This window comes from Benincasa hispida, chromosome 2 (genome assembly GCF_009727055.1).
Source record: "Benincasa hispida cultivar B227 chromosome 2, ASM972705v1, whole genome shotgun sequence".
Classification (NCBI taxonomy): Eukaryota; Viridiplantae; Streptophyta; class Magnoliopsida; order Cucurbitales; family Cucurbitaceae; genus Benincasa; species Benincasa hispida.
The window spans coordinates 2,553,002-2,566,058 of record NC_052350.1 but is presented as its reverse complement, the minus strand read 5'-3'; the positions used below and the strand labels follow the sequence as shown (position 1 = coordinate 2,566,058).

The following is a 13,057-nucleotide window of genomic DNA, read 5'->3' as shown; positions in this document are numbered from 1 at the left end:
ATAACATTATCTTAGAGAAATGTTATTAAGTAATTGTTTTTCTGTAAGCCGAAAAAAATAAAGGAAGAAGAGTATGAAAAATCTTTCAAAATTTAATGAAAAAAAATTTACTATCTATTGATTAATGCATTTCTCTTTAATTTACATTAATTACTTGTATTAAAAGTAATTTTATACAAGCATAGAAATTATCTATTAATAATTTTGAAATGAAAGTCTAGGTCTAAATTGATTCACTTGTAAACGTTTAGATTTTTTTTTTAATTCAACAGATTGGGACACAAAAACCAACAAAAACAAATGATTAAAAAGAGTCAAAATGAGAAGCAGAATCCACCCATGGAGGGTCGAATAATGAAATCTACAAGCATGGGTAGCTAACTTGTGTGCAACAGAGTTACACCTACAGTTGGCCCAAAAAAAGCCAAGAATAGAACTACGGGAGTAGAAGTCATGAATGTCATCAACAGAAACTTGAATCTCATTTGCATAAGATATTTTTCAATCAAGAGATTCCAAAGAATTTTGGAGTAAGTTTCAACCAAATTTAGAGTTTAATTTGATATAATCATTAGTTTAAAGTTTCACTTATATATCTTATCAAATCTTGGAGATGTAAATGAATTTTTTTCCAAACAACTTTTTCCTCAAAAATTTTCTTTGATTATATCTCTAAAATTTCGATTTGTGTCAAATAGAATAATGTATTTCTAAGACAATGTTTGTAAAAACTTCGAAGATTTATTAAAAAAAAAAAAAGGTAGAATTTTTTAACAGCACCGGTTAAGATTTAGGATTTAACATTTTTTAAAATTCAAATACTTATTATTAGGTATAACTCATTCTTGATATCTATGATGATTCTTCTTTAACATCGACATTTTATCTTAGTTTTCACATTTTTATCGGAATTATATTTAAAACCTTTTGTGGAAAAAAAACACACACACATTAGAACACTCTCTGATCTCTTCTATTCCTATATGGTAACAAAAATAAGTCTTAACATTGACATAACATGGTGAAAATGAAATCAGTTTTTGAGTGGAAGAAACTCAAAAAACTGGAAACTACAACTTGGAGATAAGGTGGTGCTTTTGATCACATTGTCTGAATCCGACATGATCGCTGGCCAATCATCCCGTCGTCCTTCTCTCTCGCCGTCGTATTTGTAAAACTTGGTGCTGCATAGAGGAAACAACTGAAGTGTCATCGTTTTAGATTCTTCTTCGCCATCGTTATCAACGACATTGTGTCGTTGGTCTCCGGTGCGGGATTCGTCGACACTGTTTAGATGTTGGGTCTTCCTTGTAGGGTTTATGAGTTGACAATTCAATATATTATTGTATTTCCATGTTCCATCTCTTTCCACTGACTCTCTTCTTGTTTCCTGTTCTTCTTCTTCTTCTTGTTGTTCCAATTCAACAACTTTTGTTTTTCTCTGTGTTTCTGCACATTCCTGCATGGGGAAGATTCTCCTTTCATTTGTCTATCAATCAATTAATATAAATGTTTTGATATCGTTCTTTAATATATTATATGTTGTACTTTTTAAAATTAAAATACTTTATATGATCTTCAAACTAGATTTGAAGACATTTCAAAACCCATAATCCCTAAACTTGAACTTAAACGGATGTGTTATAGTAAATTTAATCAATACTGTTAACACTTTTCCTCTGTTGTAAGCTTCAAATGAAAATCAATATTAATTAGAGAAGAAATAACATTTCTTGAGGGCTATCCCAAGCTACTCTTATACCATATATTAATTAATAATCAACTCAAAAATTTAAGCCGGTGGGTTAATATCCATGTAAAGAGGAAAAAAAGTTGCCTACATTTTTGTTAGCTAGTAGAATATCCACATAACTTTCTAAACGATACATTTGTAATGACTAAAAAGATATGATAAGTTAAATCCACTGAAATGAAGAATACACCATATAAGAAAGTTAGACATCTACTAATCAAGTCAAGGAAAACACATATAGTAAAAACGTTTATGTGAGATTTAAAGCATATTTGAAATTGACTTTGAATGATTAAAATCATCCAAAAACGTGCAGTTAACGATTCAAAATCATTTGAAATGTTTGATTTTAAACTTTTGAAAATAATGATCGATCTAATGTACGTTTAATAGTAATTCTAGATACGAAAAAAATGATTTTAACAGCATAGAACACACTTCTGAACAAAGGGACACACCAATGATGAAAGTACTAGACAATAGAAAGAAGCAAAGAGAAGTATAGGGAACAAAAGGGAAATGTGAGATTGAAAAAGGAGGGAAGAAAGAAAAAGAATTGGGGATGTCAATGTCAGGAAAGTTTTGTACAAATTTCTTTTTTGAATAGAACATAAAAAAAAAGAGTTGAGGATATATTGTCATTTGTGAGCAAAATAGGGGTAAAGTGAAGGACAGCACAAAACCCCAAACGTTTCTCATCTCCTACACTATGCCAACAAATGCACCAGCTTTTGGGCCCCCCTTTTTCATTTCCCAACAAATCCATTTTCCATTCTCCCACACTTCAAAAATTAAACTCACTTTTTGTAACTCAAACCTCCACACATTTTAATCTAATTTCTATTTCCCCTTTCAATTTTAAGATATTATAGTTTCCAATTTAGTTTCATTTTAATTACTCGATTTCATAATAGTTTTAGTACGTATATTTTGAAGTAGTAACCCTTGATCGTGGATTGGATTGGGTTGAAGTACTTTTTAAACCCAACTTAAACGTTTGAGTCGTAGATTTCTTCAACTTAAATAATCTTTATTAAAAAAATGAATCTAACTCAACTCGACTGTGAAATATTTGGATTAGATTAGTTGGGTTACTCAGATCATTGATTTAAATTTTTGTTCTAAAAATAAGTAAAATGTTATTACTTACAAATTTGATTTAATTTTTTTTATATATTAAATTAAGATTAACAACTCAATTTCAATTTATATAATGCAAATTTTCTTTCTAAAGTACTAAAAAAACTATTTTTATGAGTTGCTAGAAATAAATTATCTAAAAAATAATGAAATTAAATAAGAAAAATAAATATATGTATATATAATTGTATCATAGATTAAAAAAAAAAAAAAAAAAAAAAAAAAAAAATTTAAAGTAAATAATAAGTTTGAATTGGTTCGAGTTGGTTTGTGGTCATTTTAGGTAAACTCTTGAACTAATCCAACTAAAAAAATTTAATTTATTTGAACCCAAACCCAATCTAAATAAGTTGATAATCCAATCTAAACCACACAGGTTGGGTTGGGTTGACCCTACTAACTACGATAGTATAGGTTAATTTGTGAATGATAACAACAATATCAATTAACCACGAAAATAAATAGTAACTATAATCTTAATTATCTTTCCCATTTGTATGCATTAGCCCGTAGCCTTCAATTTTTTCTCTAACAATTTCAAAATGTAAGCTCTAAAATGAAACTTTTTAGGAGCTGTATGAGGTCCAAGTTCAATTGGATGGAATGAGCTATTATAATCCACCCAGTGTTTAGACCTCCAATTATAATAATTGATATTTCTAACTATTATAACTTAAAACTAACTACGGTGCTACTATTTCATACTCATTTGTTCTTTCTCTTGATTACAGTGTGTACTAGTTTCTACTGAAACTAAAATAATTTGCACTCTAAATAATATAATAACTAACTTAACGTCCTAAATGTCTTCTTAGAGTTTAAAAGTTCCATCTAGACATTCAACCGTACCTTAAAATTGGGTATTTTATATAATTTAACCTCTTTAAAAGTTGAAAACTTTGATATGGGTTTTGAAAAATAGGAAATGGGTTTTGTTCATTTATTTATTTTTTTTAAAAAAAAATGGGCTTTGAAGAGAGAGAGAGAGTAGAGAGAGAAAGAAAGAGACCTGTGAAAATAGAGTAGAGGAGATTATAGAGGGTGGTGGTGGTGGTGGCCTTCCCCACCTACACTTCGTCTTTGTCTCTTCAATTTCGTACCCTTTTTCTGCCTCTGTGTTGTTGACATTATCCAAGACAAGAAGAATTCAACCTTTTTTTTCTTTTTCTTTTTCAAACGACAATTACAATAAAAAGAAATAAAAGTTAAATTATCATTTTAATTTTTATATCTCGAAGTTCTATTCAATTTTAGTCATATACTTTTCATAAATTTTAAATTTAGTCATGAAAGTTAAGTTTTGCCAAAATTAGTTAAATAATAAAAGCTTTATAGTAAAAATATTGGTGAATAACGAAGAAAATGAAATTAACATTAAATAAATGATATGGATTAAATTTAAGATTTTTGGAAACTATGGACTAGTATTCAACAAATTTCAAGGTATAAGCATGAAAATGGTATTTTAGACTAGAAAGGAATTCTAACATTTATTTTTCTTCATTTCGGGTGATAATTTGATTCCATAAATTTTAAAGGTAATCTTTGAAAGAAATTGATTTTACATAAAATAACAAAATTTAATTTTATTTAATTGAGCCTGATAGGAATCTATCGATGATAGAAACTAATAGAAGTCTATTATCGATATTATGTGATAGATAATGATAGAAGTCCATCAGTGTCCATTAACATTTTTTTTCTATTTCTATAAATAATTTGACACTAAAAATTTTTCTAAATATTATAATAATTTTATAGTAAATATGGTAATAAATAACAAAAGAAAAAAACAATTTGTGGAATAGAAATAATATTTATTTATTTGTTTATTATTATTATTATTTTATTTTTTGGGTGTGTGGTGTTAATTTGTTTACCAGAATATTTGGTTTGTTCAGCGGCAGTTTGACGGCGTCGTTTTTGGCGCTCTCTAGCCTTGTGATTTTGAAACCAATAGAAAACGTTTTTGCCTTCTATTTTGCCGTAGCGGCGGAGCTGGGCGGTGATGTGTTGGATTTGGTCGGCGGACGGCGTTCTTGTCCCTCGCCGGTAAAGCTCCTCCAGAATTCTCAACTGCTCCGCCGTCGGATTCCATCTTGATGAACTCACTGTTACTGGTGTTGGACTTGATGAACTCTTTTCATTATTCAACAACTCTCTCTGGCTTTCCTCATTCAAAAGATTTGCTACAAATTAAAAAAAAAAATCAAACTAAAATTATTCCCAAACACAAAAGCTTAAGTTGATAGATTATAATAGAATGTTCAAAATTCCAACGATTGGTTCAAACCCTAATAACATTCTGTCAAAATCTATTTGCACTAATAATAATGATCGATACACTCGTTTTGACAAATGGTTGCAGTTTAAACCTATTATCCTAATAAATATTCGAAATAGTATCATATGCTACGGATCATCAATGTGAGCATAGTTGAACAGATTAAGATATTATATTCTCAACGATTGAACAAATATATATATATATATAGTTGAAAGGGATAATGCATACCGAGATGGTAATATTGGGAAGACAAGTTAGCGCCATTGACACGAAGGGAAGGCAAAGGGCGAGGGACAAGAGGCCGGAGCTTGCGACCGCCATGAAAGGCCTCAGAGAAGCAAAATTCTCCGCCATTGTCATCATAACCCAAAGTCCACATTCTCAAAGAGGAAGAAAGTTGGAAACTTTTTTAGCCTTTGGTTCAATAATAGTAATAATAATAATAAAAAAAAAAAAAGACAATATTTATAATGTTTTTGTTGGGAGTTTATTAGAAAGAATGGAATGGTTTTGGGAATTGAAAAACAGCTGAGAGGGAAAGTAGAATGAAATGGGAAGGGAACAAAAAGGAAAGAGAAAAATTTAAAAGTTAGAAAAATGGGTTTTGTATAATAATAATAATAAGTAAATAAATAAATAAATGGGGTATTGGAAAAGTATTTCAAGTGTGTGTGTTTGAAGTTGCAGACATTAAGAGATGGTGATTGATCAATATAACATTACAGAGGAGAGAGAAAAAAATATTGGTTTATTTGTTGTTTGTAATGTTTTGTTTTTATTTTTGTTTTTGTTTTTTTTTATCAATACAAGTATAGGTCAGTAGATAGATATATAAACGATCATTTTAAAGGTTGATGATTCGATCTTACTCCTATATTATCGTTGAACTAAAAAAGTTAGTTTTAAATTTCTTATGTCGACAAAGTGATTAACATTGACACGAATGAGTGAATCGATAAAAAAATATTGATGAATTATAATTGGAATAACAACTTAACCATCATAATTTGGCTTACTACTCAATAAAAACCATGACTAAAAAACTTAGAGAGAATTAATGAGTTCAATTCATAAATTAATGAGTGGATCGATAAAGAAACAATGATGAAGTATATAACTAAAATAACAATTTAATCATCCTTTGAAAAAAAAAAAAAAAAAAAAAAAAAAAAAAAAACTCTCTTCACTCTCCTACGAGAGAAGGAACAGCCAGTTTGACTTTCTTTGTGGTAGCTAGGCTTGGTATTTGGTAGCATGTTTGCTAGTCTTTTCGAATTGAAAATTTAACCATACTCGGTGAACGTTGTTCTTTTTAAAAACTTGCTACTAGTTAGTTGCTTGCAACTCATAAGGTGCAGTCTTTCGTCCATTCATCCTCCACAACCAAATTCGGTTGAAACTAATAGGTCGAAGCAAAGGACGGTTGATTCAATTTATAATGGTTCATATATCTTAGAATTTAATATATCCTACGAGTTTCCTTGACACTTAAATATTGTTAGATAATGTATATTTTCTCGTAATATTAGTCTATGTGTGCATATACTAATCGAATACTCATATATAAAGCAAATTGTTTGTAATTTAGACTGACAAAATATCGATCCGTTAACTTAAATATTATTTCTTTTAAAACATCCTTCAACATTTCAATTAAACGAGTGTATTACCATTAATATTTTTATCGACATCAATATTTAAAATTTTAAATATGGAGGTTTAATATAGGTGAAATTGACTAGGTAGAGTGGAGAGAGACAAAAAAGGAGAGAGAAAGAGGTGAAAAATTTGTAATAAAGGAGAGGAGAGAAGAAAAGGAAGCGTGGAATTCTGGAAGAAGGGGGTTTTTTTGGGGATAAGAGAATGGAAAATGACATGACGAGATGATGAGCATTATCATAAGCTTCATCATACTCTCTCTTTCTTTTTTTTTTTTTTTTTTACTACTCTCTTCCTTAAAAAAATTCCCAAAAATTGTTTGTGGGCCCAAAATAATCGTCTTATTTTTCGAGAGAATTTAAATTTTTTATTTTAAATCAAGTAGACTCTCGTTTTGAACTATTTGTTTTAAATAATCGATTTACCTAAAAGTAGAGGTTTGAATTAGAGAGTTTTTGCTTTGATATTATTTTAAATCACTAATTGATCTAAAAGTGTAAGTTCGTGAGTTATGGTAAAATTACTATTATATCAATATTCCAACGATCTGCATTGAAATTGTTATATTCTAAGGAATAGTTATGTGTTGAAAATTTTTTCGTTTAGTCACATTTTGTTTTTGAAGTCCCATGAATTGTGCATTTATATGTACCTACATGAATAACCATGTAAAATATTGCCGAAAAAAACCTCTCAATATAATAAGCAGATCAATAAATAATTGAGAAATTAAAATAAAATAATAAAAATTAAGAAACGCGAGAATTTAAGTGGAGAACTCCAAACCTGGAGAAAAACTACAACCCACCCGAAAGAATTCTATTATGTGAAAAAATTATTACAATCATACATAATAATTCTCTCTCTAATCCCAAGTACAAAAGTACTCTTAAATCTTTTATATCACTCACACCATTTTTCCATTTTGAAACTAAAGAATACATAAAAAGAATTTAGCTAGAGTTAGTATACCCAAGCTTAAAAGTGTTTCAAATTAGGACATTTTGAAATCAAAGTTATAGGTCTCTTTTATAGTGGTTGGAGCTCATCACTTCAACTAAATTTTTCGATGTGAAACAACAACTCTTCTAATTAATATTTAGCCAAAATTCAAGAAATACATAATAACTTATAATCACTAAAAAAAAGGTACACGAACATGGATAACAATGGTAACTAGATTTGTGAAGTTTGACCTAATTCATGAGGATCTATTTCTAAAACCACGTTTTTCTTTTTTGAGTGAGAGATTGAATCATCAATTTTTTTTTTTTGTCTTGTCTACTGAGTTAACATCATTAACAACCGATTTTTAACCATAATTATTTTTTCTCTTTCTTAGTAATAGTAGTAGTAGTGTATATATATTTGTAATTTTGTGTGTCTGTTGTGTGTCATAAAAAATTTCTATCCTTTGTCCAGTGGCTTTCACACTTAATTCTCCATTCCAACTGCCTCTATGAGCTTTCCCTATCTATCTGGTCTTTCTTTTGTCTTTCTTTACACAGGTAGGTGGCTCCATATGATATCTCACATACCATTATTCTACCAATATTAATTTCTATGGACCTCTTTCCAACATTATTCTGCAAAAAACAGTCCTTCCCCACACTTTATATATATTTATAAATGCCCCCCTTTCCCTTTCAAATATACCCCTTCCAATCATCAACTAATCTTCTCCTAATCACACCTTTTCTTCTTACACAAACTATTTGTTTCCATTCCCCATTATAATTGGGTTTTAACTTATTACTAACACAAAAACCTTCGATTTTCTTCTATCATGAGTCTTTTCGGTTAAATATACACATCGATCTATAGGATCGGCCATCAAATCATACGTTTATTTGGCTAAGTATAAAGACTAACCCATAGGGTCGACCATAGAGCTAGAAGAGACCGACCTTATGAAAGTAAACACTATGCTTACGTGTCATACTTTTGTACATGTTTGGGCCTCGATTCACAATGGTTAGTAACATCTTTATTAATGACCCCAAAAGTTAATTAGCCAAATAACACATTATAAAACTCATTTCTATATAATCAAGAAGGTTTGTGATATTTGACGTATGCCAAAATACACCCTGAAACTCCCTATACAATTATTGGCTTTATCGTTGGAGTGTCGGTGGCCAAGCACCACGTCGGTGCGAGTTTTTCCTCTATTATATAAGACGTTTGTTCAATTCCTCCCAAAATTACAAATTCACAGTTGGTATCAATTTTCGATATCAACACAAAGGAATGAATACATTTCAAAATCCAAAACTTGTCCTATTACCCAATCACTAGGCTTTAGTTTAGCCTCCCAAAATCGAATGTGTCATATCATAAGTCATAAAAAATATCATTCTTTAACATGTTTTAGAAAGGATAAAATTCAAAACAATAATACTATGTCTAAATTATTAAATAAAATATAAATATTAATTTTGAACCCTTGGTGGTTCCTACCGCATTCCCTTTACAAATAATTGTGAAAATATATCCACATGAAAATTATATTATTATCCAATCCATTTCAACAAAAAATAACTTCGAAAAACTATAATGATGATTTATTAAAAATATCATGACTAAAATTAGAAAATTGAAAATATATGAATTAAAATAGAATGAAATTCACATTACATACTCCAAAATGCTATTTTGACAATATAATTTACCCCTTTAATTTATTCTTAACACTATTTGTTAGGGAGTTATTAATGAACGACTCCCGGTATCTATATAACATATTGATTGATAATAGATTGATCTTTACACTTTGGGTTTTGTTATATTGTGGTCCTTGTATTTTTAAATGTTCAATTTTAGTCTATGTACTTTTAATAAATAATCTTAATTTTAGTTCTTTGCAATTAATTTTTATCTAAATTTGTTGAATAATAATAATAAATTTTATGTTAAAAAAAAAATCCTATGTAAATATATATATTTAAAAATTTGTGAAGTGACACTCATAGAGTTTTCTTTTCTTTTTTCATTTTTCTTTTTTTTTTGGGAAAAAAGCAATAAAGAAAACCAACTACATAGACTAATTTTAAGATCCATTAAAAGTAAAAAAGGCAATTAAAATTACAAAGAATAAAATAAATGTAATATTACACTTTGGATTTGGGTATGCATCAAATAGGCGTTGGGATTGCTTTTGGGAGAAGAATAAGTGACTATTAAAAAATCTTTAATTGTATTATTTATTTATTATTTTTTATGTGTTTGGTAGAACAAATTTGGATTAAATCTGTCAAAAATTCATTTCACACTTATTCTAAAAGCAATGTCCTAGCTTTTAGATTCTTCTAAAATAAGTTTTTAATTAATTTTTAATTTTTAATTTTCTTTCCTAAAAATAAGATTTATTTTAAATATCTAATTCTCATCTAATCAAATCTATCTTCTAATTTTCATGAGATGAATGCAACCACTTTTAAAAAACTATACTATATTGATTTTTTTTAAATAAAACTATTTTCTTTAATATTTAAAAAATAATCTAGAATAAACAAAATATATCATTCTAAATAATTATTTAAAATTATAAATTAAATAAAAAAAGTTAATATTAGGTCTGTTTTAGTTAATATATCTAAAACAATATATTTTGTATTGAATTTACAAACACTAAAACTTACTTGTGTAGGTTTAAATCGAATTTACCAAACACTTTTATGGTAATAGATAAATTCAATGGAAATATAAGTATTTATTAATTTTTTTTATAAAATTGTTCGAATAGATATAATAAAAAAAATATATATTCATATTACTCATATAACTTGAGTGGATATCACACTAATTATCTTTTGTAAAGTCAAAATTTCGATTTTTCGCTCTATATTTTTTAAATTAAAAAAAATCTTATTAAACTTCAGATTAGAATTTCTTTACATTAAAATGGCATTTCTGTTACACAATTATTTTTCATAATTTTGGTTTTGACAATTCTTACATTAACACATGACATAACACAAACTTTAGAGACAAAAAATATATATCTTATATAAAAAAAATTAAAAAATACTTCTGATTCCTAAATTTTTAGTTCATAAACTTTAATTTGTAATGATTTAGTCTCTAAATTTTTCATTTTGTAACAACTTAGTCTCTGAATTTTAGTATGTAACAATTTAGTTCTTATATTTTTAAATTCACAATAATTTAGTTCCTAACATAAACAAATTTATTAGAATTATATGTCAATTTTTATTATTTTATGATGTAGATTTTGTATTTTATAAAAACATTAAGTCTCTAATTAGCTTATCGGTTTATTTAGATAAGAAATCTCATTAAATCTTAACACTAATTCTACAATATGAAAATTTAAAGTATAAGGAGTAAATTGTTATATAGTAAAATTTAGAGACTAAATCGTTACTAAAGTGAAATTTTAAAGACTAAATCGTTACAAACCAAAATTTAGAAACAATTTTGTTATATAAATGAAAGTTTAGGGAATTCGTGGAGTGAGAAATAATTAAAAGAAAAAAAAAAGAAACATATAGGAACTGGATATGTCGTTTCAGAATCTTTGTTCTGTTGATGTGGTACGACCTTGGAGTTACTAGTCAAATACCATATAATATAATATACAAAATAATTGATATTTAGTATGACTCAGTTTTCGAGTCACTGAGTCGTCTTTCAACTCAAACTCTGACTCGTCCTTTTTGTTATCATCTTTGATTTTTCTTCTGCAAATTTTTGGTTAGAGAGCCCAATGCCTAATCCCTACTCTTTCAATCCGCTCTTATCCCTATTTTTTTTCTTTAACTCATCGGGTTCTGCCACTAAATTATCTACTTTTTAACAATTTACCCTTATTTATAATTTACTTAAATTCCTTTTACTAACTTCTAAAGGGTGTAAACATGTCACATTTTCATTCATACTTATATATATTAAAGAGAGTCTATATTTTCTTCGCATCATAAAAAAAGTTAAAACATAAAAAATAAACAAAATGTCATTAATATATATATTATATAAATTAGAAGTATAACAAAAAATCGAAAAACTGGAAAACCAAACTAATCCAAACCGATCCACTGGTTTGATTTGGTTTTTAGTATAAATTTGGACATATTGGTTTGTATTTAGAGAAAACCAAAAAGTATTAGCTTAGATCGGATTTTGATTGAAAAACCAATCAAAATTGAACCAAATTGATGGTATATATACTCTTAAAAATAAATTTTATTGTTAGTGAAAATAAGAAAGGAGTTGTCTATTATGTGATAACTATGTTACCTACAATGTTACAATATTCCACACAACAGTTACTGAAAATTATAAAGCGATAAATTAACACAGAAGATTGATAACCTATTTCGGTCAAATCACCTACGTCTGAGGGCAGTGTGCCCATGAAAGATAACTTCATTAATATCAATAATAAGTAATTACAGCATAGTACTTATATGTAATGATAACACAATGACAGTGACTCCTGAACAATTTTGTCACTCAACCAATCACGTAGGTTCCCCCTAGGTGTGAGACTCTCTCTCACGATAACGTAGGCTCCCCATAAGTTGTAGTATCAGTGAAGAATGTCTTAGCCCCCTCCCCCCAAGACGGAGACTCCCTCTCTGCAAGACTCGAGCTCCCTTCAAGTCATGAGACTCCTTCTCACTTGAATCGTGTCTTTCCTTCTAAGAAAAAAAAATCCCATTTGCTCGATTAGCTTAAGCTCCCCCTAAGATAGAGAAATCCTTCTCGAGTAATGATGTCTTAGGTTCCCCGTAAGATAGAGAATCCTTTCTCAAGTAATGGTGTCTTAGGCTCGCTCTATGATCGAGATAACCTTCTTTTGAAGAAAGCATCAACGATGATTTAGAGAAATAACTTCAAGATCAATGATAATTCAGAATTGGAGTTTCAACATTCGGCCAACACAAAAAACAGAAGGTTTCAACAAAAACTATTCAAAAGCGGCCAACTCAAACGGGAGGACTAAATGTTCTTTAAAAATGCACAATGGAAACACAATGAACAACCCTAACTTCCATAGAATCGTACACTGAATAAAGAAAAGATATTGGTAAAATAAGACAAGAAAGGAAACCACCGATAAGGAAAATATTTTGCAGGATAACATTTTTGTACAACATTCCCTTTTCAGAAATTACTGAAGCAATGACATTTCTGGTAACATATGAAGACGAAAAAACAAATATTGCCAATCTCATAATTTGTAACAAACTCCC

The 13,057-nt window shown here is 28.5% G+C and overlaps 1 protein-coding gene across 1 annotated transcript; it reads right to left on the bottom strand.

Moving 5' to 3' along the window:
- Positions 1–879: 879 nt before the first annotated feature.
- LOC120070924 (WUSCHEL-related homeobox 1) lies at positions 880–5,695 on the bottom strand. Its single transcript, XM_039022836.1, has 4 exons — positions 5,409–5,695; positions 4,774–5,082; positions 3,903–4,006; positions 880–1,459 (listed from the first exon to the last, which is right to left on the bottom strand). Exons 1-4 carry the CDS (start codon positions 5,557–5,559, stop codon positions 1,034–1,036), a joined length of 990 nt encoding a protein of 329 aa, XP_038878764.1. The 5' UTR covers positions 5,560–5,695; the 3' UTR covers positions 880–1,033.
- Positions 5,696–13,057: the final 7,362 nt, after the last annotated feature.

Coding starts and splice junctions, on each gene's coding strand:
- LOC120070924 (XM_039022836.1), bottom strand. CDS start 5,559: ATGTGGACTTTGGGTTATGATGACAATGGCGGAGAATTTTGCTTCTCT. Junction 4,007..4,773: donor TGAACAAACCAAATATTCTG/GTAAACAAATTA, acceptor TCAACAACACAG/AGGCAGAAAAAGGGTACGAA. Junction 1,460..3,902: donor CCTCTACTCTATTTTCACAG/GTCTCTTTCTTT, acceptor TTCCCCATGCAG/GAATGTGCAGAAACACAGAG.